This window comes from Sapajus apella, unplaced genomic scaffold, assembly GCF_009761245.1.
Source record: "Sapajus apella isolate SASKATOON/1434 unplaced genomic scaffold, GSC_monkey_1.0 scaffold36, whole genome shotgun sequence".
NCBI classification, from domain to species: domain Eukaryota; kingdom Metazoa; phylum Chordata; class Mammalia; order Primates; family Cebidae; genus Sapajus; species Sapajus apella.
Genome location: NW_022436976.1, coordinates 18,978,600 through 18,999,975, shown reverse-complemented (window position 1 = coordinate 18,999,975; position 21,376 = coordinate 18,978,600). Strand labels below are relative to the sequence as shown.

Sequence of the window (21,376 nt, the reverse complement as noted above, 5' to 3'; positions counted from 1 at the left end):
TATAGAGATGTATAAAGATGTATTTGTATACATATGCAGATATCCTATATCTAAAGTGGTTCAATATGTATTTACAATATATACAGAATCAAAAATGTATTCAAGATCTAAATTTAAGATGTAAAATTACAAAACTCTTAGAAATCAAGAGGAAAGCTGTTAAATATTTAATTTTTTAGAGATATATACCTAAGGGGGTTAAAATCCAGAATATAAAGAATTCTTACAACTCAACAACACCTCAAGCATATGAAAAGATGCTCAACATCACTAATCATTAGAAAAATACAAATTAAAACCAGAACAACATTATCACCTCACATCGATTAGGATGGCTACAATCTGAAAAACAGAAAGTAATAAGTGTTGGTGAGGATGGGGAGAAACTGGAACCCTTATGCACTCTTGGCGGAATTCTAAAATGGTGCAGCCATAATGGAAAACAGTCTGGTGGTTTCTCAAAAATATTAAAAATAGAATTACCATACAATACAGCAATTTCACTTCTGAGTACATACCTAAAAGAAGTATAAATGGGATCTTGGCTGGGTACTTTGGGCACGCCTGTAATTCCAGCACTTTGGGAGGCCAAGGCAGGTGGATCACCTGAGGTCAGGAGTTCGAGACCGGCCTGACCAACATGGTGAAACCCCATCTCTACTAAAAATACAAAAATCAGGCAGGCGTGGGGGCACATGCCTGTAATCCCAGTTACTCCGGAGGCTGAGGCAGAAGAATAGCTTGAACCCGGGAGGCAGAGGTTGCAGTGAGACAAGATGATGCCACTGCATTCCAGCTTGGGCAACAAGAGTGAAACTCCATATAAAAAAAAAGTAGGATCTTGAAAAGTATTTGTACACCCATGTTCACAGCAGGATTATTCCCAAGAGCCAAGAGGTGGAAGCAACCCAAGAACCTATCAACAAAAGAGTGGATAAACAAAATGGTATATATACAATGGAATATTATTCAGCCTTAAAAAGGAAGAAGATTCTGACATGTACTACAACATGAAATAACATCAAGGACATTATGCTATGTGAAATAATCCAGTCACAAAAAGACAAATATGGTAGGACTCCACTTACATAAAATACCTACAGTAGCCAAATTCATAGAAACATAAAGAATGGCAGTTACCAACAACTAAGGTGAGGGGAAAATGGTGAGTTTCTGTTTAATGGGTATAGGTTTTAGCTCTGCAAGGAAACGTTCTGGAGATTGGTTGTACATCAATGTGAATGTATGTAACACTACTAAACTGTACACTTAAACATGGTGAAGATGGTAAATTTCATATTTTACCACAATCATTTTCTTTAAAAAAGGTTTAATATGCTGCTCCCTCTGACACACCTTAATGTGCTTCCACCTCTGTTGAGTCTGCTTATACCAAAATGTCTCTACTTGATAAAGTAAAGCTACTCAGAAGCTTAGATACCTGATTATGCAGTTGAAATATCCTGAAAACAGAAAGATTTAGCATTTGTTTCCTTCTCATTCACCAGAAGTATGCCACAAGACACTGGATATCCAGTCATATGTACTATTCATGCAAAGCATTTGTATAGAAAACAATTATTTTCCACATATGGGATCTCAATCAACGGAATGCCAACATCTAAAATATGAGCAGACTTCTGGCTCTGGATTATGCAGATACAAGGGAATTTTAACACTTGTTTTCAATAAAAAGTATTTATTTTACACCATTACAAAAATATTTAGGCACATAATTTTCATGTTTATGTCACCTGATTTACATACCTCAATTCCTCAGTACCTTTTAACACTAAAATGGTCATTTAGTAAATAGATTCTAAAATTAAAAAATACTGTGACAGGCTAACAACTGTAGACAAATATCAGTTGATCCATCAGCATGAGAAAGGAAACACTTGTGAAAAAAATAATCTCTAAAAACATTTTTGTGAAACAATAAATCTAACCAGTAGATTTCTCTTAAAAACGTATTTTCAAAGAACAAAGCTTTAAAACAAAAAAACAAAACTGCCACACTGTAAACTATCTCCTCATACCGTGAAGCAGCATCCTGAAAGTAAGACCTAGAAGATTGGTTTAAAGAACAGTGATGGTGCCAGGGACTCACTATATATAACAACTGAGACAGACCTGGAAGCAGGGGCATCATGGAGTCAAGTGCTTTCAATTCAGAGAGGGGAAAAGGAATGCTGGCCTTTGCAGGAGCCATCCTAAGGTGAAAAGCTGAGAAAGATTTAACTGAATTGTCATTCTAAAATGTAATCATCTTCCATTAAGATAGAAAATAATTATTCTAGCCAGACACATGGCACACACCTGTAATCCCAGCACTTTCAGAAGCTAAGACAGAAGGGTTACTTCAGGCCAGGAGTTCGAGACCAGCCTGGTAACACAGTGAGACCCTGTCTTTATTTAAAAAAAAAAAAAAAAAAAAAAAAAAGGTTTGGGGCAGGAAAAAGAAAGAAATGAGCCAGGTATAATGTGGCACATGCCTATAGTCATAGCTACTTAGGAGGCTAAGGCAGGAGGATCACCTGAGCCTATGAGTTTGAGACCGTGGTGAGCTGCTATGATTATACCATTACACTCCAGCCTGGCTGGGCAACAGAGCAAGATCCTTCTCAAAAAAAAAAGGAGGGGGAAAAGGGAGAAGAAAATAAATAACTTTATTTATTAAAGGAAATGTACCATCATAATATAAAAGCAATTTTGTTCTTTTTAAAAAAAATAGGTAGAATCACCTGCATCACATAATGGTCACAATTGTGTCCAGTAGATATTTTTTAAAAAGACAGTGAACAGAAACTTGTTACCTAAGGATTCTAGAGGCAGTGAGGTACAGGGTCATGTTTTTCAGGATATACCATATTGCCCGGCCCTCTAGCATTTACAGAGCATAAATTAAGAATCCTGTTTTGCCTCGCATCTCACCATGAAATAATGACATGGTAGCCACATTTGCTGAGTGCCTAATATGTACTAGGCATTGTACTAAGTAGTTTCATATCCATTATCTCATTTATTCTGGATATTTTTCCCTCAAAGAGAGAAAAATCAATTACAGTCTTGTTCAATGAAAGAACCAAAATTACAGTTTTGGAAAAGCAAGACCATGTACAGTAGTGGAGGAGACCTTACGCTACTTATAGAATTCTAAGAACTGTGTTGCTAAGAGCTAGAAGATTAATATGAATTATGAAAGTCATCTCGGATTTTAAAAAAATGCTCTAGCTCTGTGGGGCACCCCTAAAATCAGTGATATTGATAACTATGCAGGCAGCTCTTGTTTACAAAATCACTGACTCCTTTCATCTGTCTCCCTTCTCCCACTTAGGGTCCAGGTTACCATGTCCGGCTAAATAATTACACACTCCTTGAGAGCAAGAACCATGCCTTATCTTTTTTCCAGTGCTTAGCAAAATGCTTGGCATACAACAGCTACTTAATCTTTGCTCACTGAAAAAGGCTGTAAAGTAAGGCAGGGCCAAAGTCCTGGGGTGCCACTTCAAACCAATTCAATGTGAAACTTCACTGTCTCTCAATGAGGATCCTCCATCAGCTTTACTGACCAAAACCCTCCATGGATTCCTGATACAACAGGACTACCAAAAGCACGTAAATGTACTTTTTTTAAAAACTAGGTACAAACTGGAGCCTATAAATGACTGACTTATAAAATCCACAGCCACATGGGACAATTAAAACTCAATGAGACATGTTGGCAATGTGTAGCCAGGCTAACTAGGGTTATTCCAATCCATTTAGCATTGATTAGATTAGAAGCAGATTGGTCAAAGAGGACTTCACTTACATTGAACAGGATCCACTAGTCATAGAACTTGTCTTTTGGAAGACAAATTTGGAAGACTGCTCATCTGTTTCAATGAGAAAATTAAGGATTTAACTCTGTATTGCTCTGTTTCTCCCAGGAGGTAGTTAGCAGGACAAAGAAATTCTGCCCAGTAAATATCAACCATGAGGCAAAATCCAGACATTCTGGGAGATGCCACAGTGCCAGGTAAATCACCAGTATAACATACCATGCCTGCAATAATCAAAATACAAACTCCAAAAGACTACTCTTGTCTCCAGCGTGCACAGGCTGCTCCATCTTGTATTGCTGGTTAGCAGCTGAAGGAGGCATCCAGGAAGCAGCACACAGACAGGGCAGAAGCTGTAAGTTGCTGTACTGCTCTGGTCAGATAGAAGTTTCCACATAAGCCAGGGCTCCCAAGGCACAGAAGCCTGTCACGGGCATTTAGTGAAGGTATAACTACACATGGTTTTCTCAAATACTCCTAAGAGGTGACAGATCTCCTAGGGAACCTGACTCCCAAGAGGCAGTTCAACTCCTGGTGGGGCTCTAGCCCAACACCTGTTAAATACACCCAAAAGCCTTTCATGAAGAAATATTCTATAACAAAAATTATTCAAATTTCCCTCCTTTGTGTTGCTGACGAAAGGAACAGAATCACTAAAAACAGCTCTCACTATGCCCTTTCACTGTACCTAGGCAAAACCAGGAAGTGTTGGCAACATTTACAGCTAGAAAGAAGGGCATTACCAACTAAGGTCAGCCTGGAAGTGAGATAAGGTTCCAGGACAGGGTAACCTGTCACTCTTGCTGATCTGAAAAGTATGCTCCTCTCTTGACACCAAATTTAATCAACTGCTTGCTTTTTTGAAAAAGCTCAAGTGAACTCAGCTAGCATCTATTTCCTTACTCCCTCAGAGGGGAAGGGCAGTTAATCAAATGGCAGCATAGTTCAATAAAAAGGACATGAGTTTGATGTATTAGCAAGTCACCTTTCTCTGAGTTTTGTTTTCTCATTGGTAAAATAGGGAGAGTAAGACCCATCCGACACAAGATAATGTCCTTCACTCCCAGTGGAATTTTCTCAGATCAGAAGATGCTAGAAAAAAGTGAGTCTAAGGCTCTTAATGGAGCTTATAACTTGGGAGCTGGCAACAGGCATAATTCTAGGAACACAGCACCACGAGCCAGGCTTTAATAAAGACAAACCAAAGAGAAAGACAGGAATATGAAAATGATCTCAATATAAATTTTCAAATTAAAAAAAAATGAAAACCCTAATTGTTTAGGTCAACAGAGTCCAGTGGATTCCAAACCCAATAAGGTACTAGTGTGTGCCTTAGTACAAAGGTGCCTAATCTCTCGCACACTGCACAACTGGCCTGAGCAAACACACTAATCCCAAAAGTCAATGGATATCTCTGAGTCAAGTCACAGGATTATATTTAACACCTCCACCCTCCAGATTACCCCAAGAGGCAATTTAAGCAATTCCCATTCACAGCTGCTCTCCCAAAATGCAGCATTGGTTCTGAGAGAAGTTGGCAAGCTCAGTAAGTCATCCAAGGGGCCTATGACGTAGGTGGGAATGTTGAAAGGAGGGAAGTTTGCTCATTGCTCATGTTATTTAAGAAGGAAGGTGATGGCACTCTAACACTGAAACTGACAGAGAAAAACCAACCCTTGACAATACCAAGATGTCTAACCAGCCTTTCCCCTCAAACCAATAGATTCAGAAATGTGGGACCTCATCATATTGATACAAAAAGCAACCAACCAAAGGAAGGAGGCATGGGAAAATAGACTTACCATATGACATTCTCACTTGGAGAGGGAGTTAATGCTGAGCTACACTGGTTTACAAAATGCAGCTCTTGTACCTCATCTCACATTGCATTTGGACTCATGCTGTTGCAGGGTAGGTAGGCAGGTACTTTTAATCCAATTTCCAGATTTGCGGCTTTTGAGTGCTACAACAACTTACTCCTAGTGACATCTTCTGAATCGATTAACAGAGCTAAATCCTCAATCTTACCTCAGTCACTATGGCAGCAGTGAGATGTTTCAACTACCTACACAAACATCTCTGTATCCCCAGCCTTTAGCACAATGCCTGGCACATACACTTACAACATTTTAGTTGAATCAATAAATCAAACAGATGAATAAATGAGTAAAAGGCCTACTTCCTCATGCCCTTCATTCTCCCCTTTCTACACAACAAAAAAGAACATATTTCCAAGGAATGCACTCTGCTCATCCCATGAATGGCAGGGAAGCCAACATAGATAGCAATACACTTCAAAGCCCCAGATATTTTTAGGGTGCCAAAGTTGTTCTCTTTGGCAAATGCAATGATGACATGAAGACAATGCAATCATAAGAAAAAAGATTCAAAGAAGAGAAATTTCACATATTTGTCTGCATTTCCAGCAGAGGAAAGGCTAAACTGCCTCCAGATGCAGCAACAATTTGAATGAGGAAGCTCCAGTTGGAAAACATTATATATGCAGCTCTCAGGGACACCTGGATATCAAATTATGAAATAAAATACTTTCAAAACACTGATGTTTCACCATCGGCATAGAAGAAAAATAAATTAAAAAGCCCAGTACATTTTCCAGTCTGATATAAATTAATTCAAACAACGTATTTAAAATAGTCAATTATAAGTTTCTCTCATCATAAAATTTTAAAAGGCAGCAATCAATCCTCAGATTGTACATGTGCAAAGGAATGGTATTTCCTCCATAATCAAGACACCTCAGTGTCTCTGTAGGAATTGCCAGTGTTCTGAGTTGATTAAAACTTAGGCCTATGTAGATGAAGCAATCCTCTGGTCACACTGCTCCTTTCCCCTTAACATCCAGCTTGTTACTAGCCTCTGACTGCTTGCTCAGCTGCTCTTCAGTGAAAGTGATATAGGAATACACCAGGCTCCCAGCAATGCTGCAAAACAGAAAACCACCATTAGAGATGGAGGAAGAGAGGGTTTTAGGTAAACACTCTATTTGGTTAAAAAAAAAAAAAAAGGCCGGGCGCGGTGGCTCAAGCCTGTAATCCCAGCACTTTGGGAGGCCGAGGTGGGTGGATCACGAGGTCAAGAGATCGAGACCATCCTGGTCAACATGGTGTAACCCCGTCTCTACTAAAAATACAAAAAAAATTAGCTGGGCATGGTGGTGTAATCCCAGCTACTCAGGAGGCTGAGGCAGGAGAATTGCCTGAACCCAGGAGGCGGAGGTTGCGGTGAGCCAAGATCGCGCCATTGCACTCCAGCCTGGGTAACATGAGTGAAACTCCGTCTCAAAAAAAAAAAAAAAAAACTTACACCAAAAAATTAGATAAGGGTAAAATTTCACAGTGGGGAATTGTACAATTCATACAATGGAATACTATGCATCTATTAAAATGGTATAAAATAAAAACAGATATCATATTAGATTTTATGAGACATCTTAAATTTTTAAGAGAAAATATCTCATAAAACATCAAGCATTGTCTAATCCCATTTTACTTAAATGAACATGAATATGTACATCAATATGCACTGGAATAGACAAAAGTCTGTAAGGAACACACCAAGAATATTAACAGTGGTTACAGCTGGATGTTAACATTACAGGTAAATTTTTACTTGTATTTTTGCATTTTGAAAAACAGGCATTAAGAGGAACCATCCCAAATTTGTAAGTTAAATATGCAGACCCTAGGAGATTCACAGAGCTGATTTCTCTCTGACTAAAAGCAAGTTCACAGTGGGGGACTTATTATCTGAGCCATCAGCCTATGACAGGTGGTTGCTGGTACCCCTCACTTATCCATCGCAACCTACCACCAGGAGGGTACACTCTTTGGTGACTGATTACTCAGTCCATTCTCTGTGGGGACCTCAAACTCACCTAGGATACACAGCCTCCTGTCCTACTCACTAAGTGGAAAGTAGACTGGAGGAGCTCACAGATCCAATCACTCCTGGCCTGCCCTCCCTGGCTCTTCCACTGAAACTGCCACCCAAGACTCTCTTGGTTTCCAGCCAGCTGGGTGCCTGACCTGGGCTCAAATTCTTCTGCCCTGGGTTTGGCACTCATCTATCGTCTGACCACTTGATTCACGAACTTGCTGCTTATTTGAAATTAGTTCTGTTCTCCTCTGGGCTTTGACATCAGCACCTGACCAGTGCAGAAGGGTTAAGAGATGCCGAGCTCTTGTTCCCACTAGGAAGAAAGCGGGATCAGGCACTGGCGCTTGTTCTTCACTGCACATGCTCACATAGTATTAGCCATTGTCTGAGACCCCAATCAACCAAAAATAAAGCCTTTTCCAATCTAACCTTCCCAACCAGATTCTTCCTTTTCCTTATCTGCACGTCACAGCACTTAAGAGCAAACAAATTATTAACATCTACATGTTAGGCATTTCATATACATTTCCTGTTTTTGCAGTATTCCTGCAAGGTACAATATCCCTCCAAGGTGTCCATTTTATAGATGAGGAAAGTCCCAGAGTCATAAGGTACCTTGCTCAGGGTCACAAAGCATTCTAATGATGGACCAGAATAAAACCCAGGTCAGTCTTTCTCCACTCCAACTGCTGCCTCCCTTATGACCCCTGCGCCACTGGATATTAGTTATACATCCTCATTTTGTCCTTATCATCTTGTTAGTTTCCCATGGCCTTATTCTTTTAGCTGTACAGTCTCTGGCAATTGGCCTGGCACTTTTTAGCAACACAATAGGTAACTGCTGAACTGAGTATCCCCTGTCACCCCACTAAAGGGCCTCATGAACTGAGTAAGACCAGATAATTCTTAGGCCAATGTTCATAGAGCTTCATCTTTTCCTTCATCTAGTAGCTTTTTCCCATTTAATTTTTTTTTTTGAATTTGATGACTCTCCTAGAGGTTCACATGTATGTCCATTCACATGACAGTCAATTTCCCTTTACCTCCAACCCACCCCAAAACAAAGTAGAAGGGCTGCCTCTCCTTTCTTTCATCCTGCGTTTCTCTAGCTTCTCCTTCCCAGAACCTAAAAAACAAAAATGCTTTCTTATTTTTCCTGTTAAGACAATCTTTGTTAAGACAACCTTTGATGTTCATATTAAGCCTATTTAAACTGGTTAGGAATACTGGGGAAGCACAGGATAGAAGAAGACAAAGAATGTCCTAGAATTTATTCCAGGCATAGCCCTAATGATAATGTCAGACCCTATACTCCCAGCATAGTTAATGTATTGAAAAAACACTGACTCTACAGTTAGGTCTTGGTTCAAATCCTGAATATACTATAGGTTGAGTATCTCTTATCTAAAACGCTTGGAATCAGAAGTGTTTCTGATTTCAAATTTTGGAATATCTGCTTTATATTTACCAGCCAAGCATCCAAATCCCAAATCTGAAATATTCCAACAAGGATTTCCTTTGAGCGTCTGTCAGCATTCAAAAATTCCAGATTTTGGAGCATTCTGGATTTTAGATGTTCAACGTGCACTAGCTATGTGACCCTAGGCAAGTTAATTTCTCTGAGATTCCATTTCTGTATTAATCAAATAAGAATAATGTTATCTGTCTAAGCTTGTCTATGGATTAAATGAGATTACATAAATAATCTTCTCTTCATTCTCTTCTCCCCTCCCTTCCATGTCAGCCGACACTCACAGACCAGAGGGGAGATATACTCCTGACAAAAGGTAAGCTGTTACAATAATAAATATCATACTCCATTTAAACTGCTATAAAAATACCATAAATGGTGGCTTATAAACAACAGAAATTTATTTCTCACAGTCCTAGAGACTGGGGAGTCCAAGATCAAGGCAGATTTAATGTCTAGAGAGGGTTCTCTTTCTGATTCATAAACAGTACCTTCTCATCAGGCTCTAGGATCTCTTATATAAGGGCACTAATCTCATTCATGAGGGTGCCAACTCCATGACCTAATCATCTCCCAAAGCCCTACCTCCTAATATAATCACTTTGGGAGCTGAGAGCTCAACATATGAATTTTGGAGGAATACAAACATTCAGACCATAGAGCAAGGAGACATAACATTATGAAAGAGGGGGCGCACTACTGCCACAAGGTTGTAACTTGAGGCAACAACAAAATATTTTTAATTTCATCTTTATTACTGACTTGATCATTATCAACTATAAATATTCAGAAAGGGCAATTCATGAACCACCTGAAGAGAAAGGAATATTCATCAATGAGATTACTATGCATTATATAGTGATTAATAAATGCTTTGGAAAGGAACTATAAGTTGCTCTCTAGCAGCTTTGGGGAAGGGGGAATTTGGGAGGAAGAGAAAGGGAAAATGAAGAAAAGCCCAGATTTGAAGGGGTGAAGGGTTATATCTGAATTTTTATACATCATTACCAAATGATTCTAAATCAGGATCTTCTACTACTTCAAACAGAGACCCTTTTACTAATCTATTGGCCTCATAAATATTTACATTAAAGCTGATATCTTCTAGTACTCTGAAATTGGTGTTAATATATTAGATCATCCTAAATATTCATTTTTAAAAAGAAGAACCCCTGGTATTAGAAATGGTCAACAAACTTTTTCTTTTAAAAAGTTAAAACATGAATATCAAAAATAAGGTACAAACATTATGCAAGCCTAGGTTTATGCATTTAAAAAAACTTTCAAGCAATGTTTTCATCTGTCTAATCTTCAAACCATAGCACTACCAGCTTTTTTTTTTTTTTTTGAGACAGAGTCTCACTCTGTTGCCAGGCTGGAGTGCAGTGGCACGGTCTCAGCTCACTGCAACCTCCACCTCCTGGGTTCAAGCGATTCTCCTGCCTCAGCCTTCTGAATAGCTGGGACTACAGGCGCATGCCAACACCCCCAGCTAATTTTATATTTTTTGTAGAGACAGGGTTTCACCATGTTGGCCAGGATGGTCTCCATCTCTTGACCTTCTGATTCACCCACCTTGGCTTCCCAAAGTGGCACTGCCAACTCTTAATTCACAGAGACCTGCTGTGGCAGACACAGCTGGGAGACAACCAGAAAAAAAAGACAAAGCTACAGTTCCTGAGACAGGGACGTTGTTAGTTAGAATACTGCAAATCTGACTGGAATGTACCAAACTGCTTCCAATCTATTGACTCTACTAAATCTACTTCATCTGCTCTGATCCACTTTTGATCTTCAAAAGCAATACAAACACAGTCTACTTCTCCTAAACTTACAGTCATGGACATATTCATTAGCCCCCAACAATTAGATATCCATTCCAAAAATACAGACTACAAATGCTTTCAATATAGCAACCTCATGGCCAGGGAACAAGAGTCCTAATAGTCCAGGCTATTTCCATCACATCTCATCACTGGCATGTTTGTTCATGTGTCTAGGCAGCTAGCTCTGCCTCCCAGATTAGACCCTGCCTTCTGTGTGTCAAATAAGCCAATCTATATCAAAACCTATGAACCAAGAGTTTGACTTGTACTGCTATTTCCTAACAAACAAAATTCCTGCCAAATAATTGAAACCAGGTTTCTGGGTACATTCTTCCTACAATGACCAAAGACATCTTCACTCTCCATACAGCAACTCTCAGGAAGTCTTTTCCCATCTTCTTCCTCACTAGCCTAATACAGCAGAGCTGTATTGCCTCTGTATCTACTACCTTTCAAAACTTTCCAATCTGAACAGAGAGAAACACAAAGGTGTCATAGTGTTGAATAAAGAGAATCTAACTTGCACTCTGCCACTTACAAAGCTCTATAATGTGGGGCAAGTTACTTAGCTCCTTAGAGCTTCAGTTCCCTCATACCTGTGAAATCGAGACTATAATACCATTCTTACAGGATTGAAGTAGAAATTATATTACATAATTTAATTATATGACAGTATGTTATACATATTAGCATGTTATGTTATAGATATGTTATTATACGTTACATTATGTTATATGTATATTAGCATATTATGTTAAATTATATACTTAAATTATATGAGACAATAGTTCATTTCACAATGTTAAGTAGCATGCAGTGGCCACCCAATAAGGATAAAACGGCAGTAAAAGTCAAACTCTTGGTCAAAATGCTAAGGCACACCAGGGGCTGATATCAATGAACAGTAAAAAGATGAAAGGGGTTTTGGCAATTGCTGCTTCTCTTCATCCTCATGGCTGCAATACCCCATTTGCCCAGAAAATCAAGGAGTCCAAAGTTCAATAAGACATTCCTGTTTTTGATCATCCCAACTAGGTATTAATTGTATGGCAAGTAAGTAAGTTTTGACCTAACCTCTACCATCTGCAGTCTATTAGTGTCTCTCAGAATGTCTTCCTAATTGGGCACTCATTCTTCCTGTTATGAGACATCTGAGAGGCACCTCACACTCGGTTACTAACCTACTTTTCCAGTGTTACCCTTGTGAAATCCCTCTTAATCTAACCACACTGGAGAGCCTACTGGCCGCTCTCCCCAGTCCTCATCCAACACCTGCATTTCCACCTTCATGCTTTTGTTTGGTCAGGGTAAATTTCCTTGAGAAGGTAACATCTGAGCAAAATCTTATAGGTATAAAAGAGTCAGCCATGCAAATAATCTGGCAGTATATTCCAGGCAGGGAAAATATTCAGTCTAAAAGTTCTGAAGAGGGAGCATGCCAAATATCCTAGAGGAACAGCAAGGAGGTCTATACAGATGAAGTAGAGTAAGGGAGAAGAAGAGAAGCAGTGGCTAAAGTTAAAGAAGTAAACGGGCTAGATCTAGTGGGGCCTTGTAAGGACTTTGGAACTTCAATAGTCATGGGTGGAGAGTATGGGAGCATTAAAAGAATGATATATTCAGATTTACCTTTTACAAAGAATGTGTACTGCCTACTCTGTTGAGAATGTATGGCAAGAGAGGGAGGTGGATGAGTCAAGCCAGGCATAAAAGTGTATATTAGGGCAATAATCTAGGCAAGCTGGTAGCTTAGATGAGTATGAAAGCAATGCTAATAGTGAGAAGAGATCTTCTGTTGGATAGTTTCTGAAGGTAAAGCCCATAAAATTTGCTAACGCACTGGATATTAGATATGAGATAGAAAGGTCAAAGACAACACCAAGATTTTTAAATGGAGTAGCTAGAAGGATGGGGTCTCCATCAACTAAGATGATAGAGACTATGGGTAGTGCAGACTTTGAAAGAAAGAAAAAGAGTTCAATTTAAGACATGTCAGCAGGAAATGTCATGTGGTCTGCTAGCTAGGCAAGTCTGACTGGAGAACAGAGGTCTGGCCCAAACAGAAATTTGATCATTTTTAGGCATGTAAACAATATTTAAAACCATAGGATTCAAAATTCAAGAACTGCAAAAGATCTTTCAAACAATACAAGTAATCCCATTCACTGATGAAGACATGTAAGATCTAAAGAAAGGTAGTAACATGTCTGAGGTCAGGCACACATCAAACAATTGTTTGTTATTCTTCTTTAGCCCTGTATTTAGAGAACATTGCACTGGCAACTAGCATAATAATTAGAGTGCTTTCAAGGCTAAATAAAGGGAGTTCAACTTCTAGAAAAAATTCCCCAAATATTCTGCATGGCATATAGAAGCATTTTCTCTCCCCACAACCTTTTTTTTTAGGCCAAAATGCAGTGCAATCACAGCTCACTGCAGCCTTGGCCTCCTCCTAAGTGATCCTCTTACCTCAGCCTCTCAAGTACCTGGGACTACAGGCGTGCACTACCATGCCCAGGTAATACTGGTATTTTTTTTTGTAGAGATGGGGTTTTGCAATGTTGCCCAGGCTGGTCTCAAACTCCTGGGCTCAAGCAATCTGTCCACCTCAGTCTCCCAAGGTGTTGAGATTATAGGTATAAGCCACCATGCCCAACATCTCCCCGCTTCTTAAAAAGCATTATGTAGAGACATTAAATATGTAGCACAAAAAAGGTACTCCATAATGTTTATTAATGAATAAATTTTCCATCAATATAGTAGCCTAACCTTATTGTGAAACTATCTGAATATCCAATCCCCAGTTTTCAATTTAATTAAGTACTTTTACTTACCTGATATTTAAGCCAATGAAGTTTGTCCACGTGAAAATATAATCTCCACCAAAAACCATTCCAATATAAGTTATTAATATATTCTAAAAATAAAAATAGTAATATACTGTTACATAGGTTTAACTGAGTTTCTTAAATATATATAAAACTCATCCAAATATCTATCCTTAAAATCCAAAAGCAAATAAAAGACAACGAAAACCCACCAACCCTAATAATAGTATAAGCAATCAGTGACATTAGCCTCTTCCCAATCTATTTCTCCAGAAGATAAATGCTTTTGCCAAAATTGAAGAAAACTATCAGCAGAATGGGAGAAAATATTCACAAACTATGCATTGGACAAAGGTTTCATATCTGGAATTGATAAGCAACCTAATTCAACCAACAAAATACAAATAATCCCATTAAAAGATGGGCAAAGGACATGAACAGACATTTCTCAAAAGAAAATACACATGCAGCAAATAAATATATGAAAAAGGCTCATCACTAATCATCAGAGAAATATAAATCAAAACCACAATGTGATACCATCTCACACCAGTCAGGATGGCTATTATTAAAAAGTCAAAAAACAACAGATGTTGGCAAAGGTTGGGGAGCAAAGGGAATGCTTATTTATACACTGTTGGGGGGAATATAAATTTAGTTAAGCCCCTGTGGAAAGCAGTGTGGACATTTATCAAAGAGCTTATAACAGAAGTACCATCTGACTCACCAATCCCACTACTGGGTTATATCCCCAAAGGAAAATAAATTGTTCTACAAAAGAGACACATGTACTCTTATGTTCACTGCAATACTATTCCCAACAGCTAAGATATGCAATCAACCAAGATGCCCATTAATGATGGACTGTGGTACACACATATCATGGAATACTATGCAGTCATAAAAAAGAACAAAATCATGTCCTTTGCAGCAACATGGATGCAGCATGAGGCCAAACTAACATAGGAACAGAAAACCAAATACCACATGCTCTCACTTGTAAATGGGAGCTAAACACTGAATGAATGTACATGGATACAAAGATAAGAGCAACAGACACTGGGGGCTGCTTGAGCTGGGAGCGTAAAAGGGGAGTGTAAGTAGGGAGACTACCTGTTGGGTACTACGCTCGCTACCTAGGTGACAGGATCATTTGTACACTAGGTCTCAGTGACACATAATTTACCCATATAACAAACCTGCACATGCACCTCCAGAACCTAAAATATCTTTGCCTCTTCTTCCAAAATGGAAAAAAGGGAATGGTGGGGACTTTACCAATATATTGACTGTTTTTAGAGGAATCTTCCTTGGTATCTTAAGAAAACACATGAGAAATCAAGGTATTATACTTAAAATCACTTCTCCTGACACTCGCAGGTGCAAACATCTTCTGGCTCCCTTTTAATTATCTTAAGACCACAAAAACAAAAAATAAGTTTCTAAAATTTAAACTAGAGGCTGAATATCCCTTATCAGGTCCCAAATGCTTGAGACTAGAAGTATTTCAGATTTTGTAATATTTCCATTACACTTACCAGTGTTGTATCTTAAATCCAAAAATCCAAATCTTCAGTGATTATTTCCTTTGAATATCATGTTGGCATTCAAAAAGTTTTAGACTCTGGAGCAAGCGTTTTGGATTTCACATTTGGAGTTGCAGGAAATCAAAATATTTTACCCCCAAATATATTTCTTTAACATACAGTATTTTTTTTTTTAGATGGAGTCTCACTCTGTTGCCAGCCTGGAGTGCAGTGATGCAATCTTGGCTCACTGCAACCTCCGTCTCCCGGTTCAAGTGATTCTTCTCCCTCAGCCTCCCGAGTAGCTGGGACTATGGGAGCACATCACAACACCCTGCTAATTTTTGTGTTTTTAGTAGAGATGGGGTTTCACTATGTTGGCCAGGATGGTCTCGATCTCCTGATCGCAGGATCCACCTGCCTCAGCCTCCCAAAGTGCTGGGATTACAGGTGTGAGCCACCGCACCTGGCCAACATACGGTAGTCTTAGATGGTCGTCAGAAAGCCAATAAACAGAAGTAGCTCTGCAAAGCTGTCTTTTGTGAGGGAAATTTACATTTGTAAAAAATCTACACTGACTGCAGTCAGGCCTTCCCTTGTCCAGATCTAGGAAACATTAACTGAGAGTCTGACATCTTTAATGGTCTAAAAAACCATCTATCATCTATTCTTTCTAAAAGCTGCTACCTGTGAGATTTCATCTGTATAACAAGACCACCTTTGCTAGCCAAGCCTCCTCTTCTCTCCCTCCTATAACCTATTTTGCCCAATCTAAGCCCCCATTCTTTCTGTAACTTCAAGATAGTATGTAAGCTTCTATGACCCACTAGGAGGTTGGGCAGTCACTCTGCAATATTCTCCATATACACATTAATAAATTAGATACGTTTTTATTTTACTAGTCTGTCTACGGTGAGCTGATTTTTTTTTTTAATTTTATTTTGGGCTCTGGTGTACATGTGCACATCCTGCATCCTGTAGGACTGTTGCATAGGTACATACATGCCATAGTGGTTTGCTGTCTCCATCCCCCCCCCCCCCCCCCCCCTCCCCCGATCAGGCATTTCTCCCAGTGTTATCCATCCCTCCCCATCCTCCCTGCCCACCCTCTACCCCACCCCCACTTTCCCTCCTCTCCACCCCCACACCTAGCCCAATCGCCTACATCAGGCATTTCTCCCAGTGTTATCCCTTCCCATCCTTCCTGCCCACCCCCTCACTCTGCTTTCCCTCCCCTCCATCCCCACACCTAGCCCAGTGAGTGTTGTTCTCTTCCCTGTGCCCAAGTGTTCTCACTGTTCGTCACCCACCTATGAGAGAAAACATGTGGTGTTTGGTTTTCTGTTCTTGTGTCAGTTTGCTAAGAATGATGGTTTCTAGATTCATCCATGTCTCTACAAAGGACAAAAACTCATCATTTTTTATGGCTGCATAGTATTCCATAGTATACATGTGCCACATTTTCTTTGTCCAGTCTATCATTGATGGGCATGTGGGTTGGTTCCAGGTCTCTGCTACCGTAAACAGCACTGCAATGAACATACGTGTGAATCTGTCTTTACAAAAGAGCATTTATAATCCTTTGGGTATATACCCAGTAATGGGATTCCTAGGTCAAATGGAATTTCTATTTCTAGATCCTTGAGGAATCACCACACTGTCTTCCATAATGGTTGAACTAATTTACACTCCCACCAACAGTGTAGAAGTGTTCCTTCTTCTCCACATCCTCTCCACCATCTGCTGTCTCCAGATTTTTTAATGATCGCCATTCTAACCAGTGTGAGATGGTATCTCAATGTGGTTTTGATTTGCATTTCTCTAATGACCAATGATGATGAGCATTTTTTTCATATGTTTGTTGGCCTCATATATGTCTTTTGAAAAGTGTCTGTTTATATCCTTTGCCCACTTTTGAATGGCTTTTTTCTTGTAAATCTGCTTTAGTTCTTTGTAGATTCTGGATTTTAGCCCTTTGTTAGATGGGTATATTGCAAAAAAATTTTCCCATTCTGTTGGTTGCTGATTCACTCCAATGATTGTTTCTTTTGCTGTCAAGAAGCTCTTAAGTTTAATTAGATCCCATTTGTCTATTTTGGCTTCTGTTGCTGTTGCTTTTGGTGTTTCTCTGACCTATTAGTTATCATAGGCCTCTAGATTAGGCCTATGAGACACAAAGTAAATTGCTACAGTGTAAAAGGCCAAAAAGAAACTTCAAAATTATTTTTCTAATAAAATGCCCTTTGAGAGAACCTTCAAAATTATGTCAGCTTCTAGGCCTAAGGATGAAGACAGAAAGTTGCCACAGAAAGGATTTTTTTATTATTTGAAGGGAAAAAAATAAAATTAGGTATCATTTAACAACAAACAAGTCCAGTAGGCAACTTAGGAAAGTGTATAATAGGACCTCATTCCAATACAGAGTCCAGGGAGAAGTTGGGTTAATATATATAAGTTATCCAAGGAACTTCAGAAATGAAGGGGACAGAGAATCTAAACCATGCTGCTCAAAATCAGAAGTTGGAAAACCTGTAGGTATAAATTAGGATATCCTAAGCAAGGTTGGCTATCAAGAAAAGACACCAACGTCTTCAAAAAAGAAATTATCAGGAAGCACTGAAGACTCATGGTAGCTCAAAACTAAGACTGCAATTCTCAAACTTTAGTATACCTGACAATTGCTTGGAAACCTTGTTAAATATAAAGATTTCTAAGCTTTACTCTAGAGATCCTGACTTAGTCTATCTGGGTAGGCCTTGGAATTTCTACTTTTAACTGGTTATCCTAAGTGATTTTCCCACCATGCTGAAGAGAAAAATGAATGCTGACCTAAGGATTTGCAGGGGTTTCTCAAGCACAAAAGGAAGCTTAAAGTCCTCTGTCAGAGGAATGGCTGAGCTAAATGGGTTATGACTGGGACACTAATGACAGAAGCTCCACTGTGGTCTGTGAGACTTTGACCTTGCAAGGGTATCAGTGGATTCCCATCTGTCTGCAGGTGCAAGCCATCCTTCAACACCGATACCCTGCACCAGTGAGAAGCAAGAGCAACAGTGAACTAATCAGACATTTCCGTTTTTGCCTCCCTATGAAGTTTGAAAGTAAAATTAATCATCCTGGAATGAGTAAATCCATGGAGTTCGTGTAACTACTGTGAGGAGGAACATATATCAAAAGTATAAACTTTATATGAACAAGAATGATTTTATTTGTATCCCATGTTGATAATGATAACGTACACTAAGAAACTCCAGGCAAATAGGTTTACTTATTAAAATAAAACATAGGCTTTCCTGCATCATCCCTCTCCTTAGCTAGAAACATGGCCTATTTCTCACATTCTCACTGCTCTTAAGCTGAAGACACAAGCCACCACTTTGCTCTTGAAGCATTACAAAAACCAAAATATAGCTAGAGCTAATTTGGGGCACTAAAATTGTCCCAGCCAGCCCAATTCCCTGGCATACAGATTGTCTCTAGCTTCCTAAAGGAATTCACACAATTGACTTATAGCTTAATTTGGAATTCTATTCACAAAAAATCGTACAATTTTGTGATCTGAATTCACACTTTCTGGACTTTTAACTTGATCTAGTTTCTAAACTGAGATCAGGTGGGCACTACTCTACCAAGACTACAAAGATAAACAGCAGAGCAGTAAAAACTTGACCTCTGAAACCCCTTCTCTCACTACTGAGTAATGGGGCATCAGAAAGGATGTCACAAGGGTAACGGCCCTCTCTTTCCCGTATGTTAAGAACCTACCTCTCTCAGTCTCGCCTTTTTAAGGAAGCAGGCCCACTTGGCTAATTCATTTGTAATTCGAACAAGCTGCGGCCTCCTGAATCTTAAAGCACTAGAATCAGAAAGTCAGATGAAAGAGGCCTCAGGCTTCAAGCCACCGACTTTAGCTCAATATTCAAGTCAACTTGGCTCTCCTGGCTGAAGACAAATTAGTCTCCCTCAAATAAAATGTATCAGGAGGAAATGAGATCACTGGAAATGTCAGACACAGCTTTCAAAAGTGAGCCATCTAAGGTTTCACTCAGGCATAGGAAAACTCCCCTGATTAGCTTCTGGCCAGCATCCTTTCCCTAGAAAACAGCCAGATCTCAGAGGGGCAGAGAACAAAGCAGTTCTCAGTGGGGGGTTACAGAGACAGGCTTATCGCTACCAAGCTGTTAATCTGCCCTCTCATCAGAAACAAACCTAATTCTATTCCTTCCTTCCTCTATTTAGATAATATATTTTCCTTTTCCCATGCTTCTCAGAGCTAAGCTGCCTGCAAGTAGAGACTATGCCTTCCCTGCATTCTTAAAGACTGTTTCACAAACTATCACCACAATTTGTCAAACTAAGACAGTTAAGTGAGGAAATAACAACTTGGTTCTTAAGGCCATAGCCAGACTCTTAGAGGAACAACTTTCGAGTAACGCAGGTACCAAAAAGATATCAGCAATTTTCTACTTACCTTAATACATCCAACTATTGTAGTTGTAAGAGCAGAATTATACTGCGTGCAGAGTACCGTGGCATACATTAAGATAAACCTAGAATGAAGAAGGATGAGGTATAAAATCCAGTTTCTTACTTTATAATAATCTCTAGCCAAGATAAACATCAGTGTTGGCCAACCCGGCACATTCTAGTCACTGACCAGCTATGAATTTTCCCCACCTCACTGCTTCTTATCCAGCAGCTTCAGAATTTTTAAAATTTCCCTAAAGAGAAACATATTCATCTCCTTATCAAGTGTTTTTCCTTCCTGCCCTCATCAAAACCCTGAACCATCACGAATAATCATGAGTATTTTTATTAGCTCATGCTTCCTACTAATACACCTAAGCCAGACAGACAGAAAGCTCAGAGCTCACAGACCCTAAAACTCAGTTGTGCACCTTCCATGAGGACAACATGTCCTCTGGGCTAGGATGAAGGCAAAAGAGATCCTTAGATATGAAAGAAACCAAATTAAAGCTACTTTAAGAGAGAATATAGGTTCACTTAACAACTAAGTGGCAGCAGCTGGAATGCTCTGATTTACACTGAGGCTTCTGAGCCTGGCTTAGTACCAAGGCATCATGTCAACTTTATTTTGAAGCACCTGCTCACTATGTGCCAGATCCAGTCACAAATAGCAACTAAACTGACAGGCTGAGGGAAAAAAACACATTAGAGAAATACGGAGGTGAGGAGAAGGGGCATGTTTGCAGGTACCCTCTCATCCTTTACATACTCTCTTCTATGAGGAAGAAAACATGGTAAGGAGGGATCAGTCTGCCCCAAATTCAAATGCTGCCACTGCCACCTACAAACTGTGCAAATTTAAACAATTTACTTAATTGTCTGAGCTGGCTTTCGCACAGGTAACGGCATGACACTGTCGAATGGTCAGTATAGAGATAAAACTACATAGTGCATATTGAAATATAATGGTGCTTATTAAACAGCAGGTTATCAGGTAAATTGTTTCTTTATCCTTCTAAGGTATCCATTCAGTAGCTAAGAGCACATTCCCAAGGGCTGTGAAACCACCTGAATCTGGAGACTTAATTATCCTAGGCTGACACACTCAGGAGATCTAATAAGATACTGAGAAATGAGGAAGGCAAATTTCTCTAATCTATTTCTTTAGGATAACTATCTACTAAGGAGGTAGCAAAGGCTTACCCCATCACACAGGAGAGGGTGAACTGCAGAAGAAAGAGGGTGTCAGCCCAGCCTTCAAACTCCATAGCCTGCAATACACAAGAAAGCATTAAATTTTAGACTAGACCTTCAAAATCAGCTATCCCATTTTAAAGGAAATCCTTCTATGAGTCTGCCTCCAACACGGACACAGATACAAAGAAAGACACACACAGGTATACATTTCCCTGAATCACTCCAAGGATAGAAAGTGATGTTCAAAGAGTTCATGTATATAGAGTTGAATCAGTAAATAGTTGCATACGATTTTCTCCCATCAAAAATGTAGCGTGGGGGGGGTGGTTTGTACTTCTCA

General features: G+C 39.4%; 1 protein-coding gene across 2 annotated transcripts in view; it reads right to left on the bottom strand.

The window, feature by feature from the left end:
• Positions 1–1,679: 1,679 nt before the first annotated feature.
• The window catches only part of SLC35D1 (solute carrier family 35 member D1), a 58,083-nt gene continuing 38,386 nt past the window's right edge, over positions 1,680–21,376 (bottom strand). Inside the window, exons 9-12 of one of the 2 annotated variants that reach the window (XM_032296652.1) lie at positions 21,043–21,110; positions 19,844–19,922; positions 13,853–13,935; positions 1,680–6,766 (exon numbers count right to left, since the gene is read on the bottom strand). In XM_032296652.1, coding sequence (XP_032152543.1) covers positions 6,658–6,766; positions 13,853–13,935; positions 19,844–19,922; positions 21,043–21,110 — 339 coding nt within the window. In that variant the 3' untranslated portion in view covers positions 1,680–6,657. The remainder of the gene's footprint in view (positions 6,767–13,852; positions 13,936–19,843; positions 19,923–21,042; positions 21,111–21,376) is intronic. The other variant, XM_032296653.1, reaches the window with a different exon arrangement.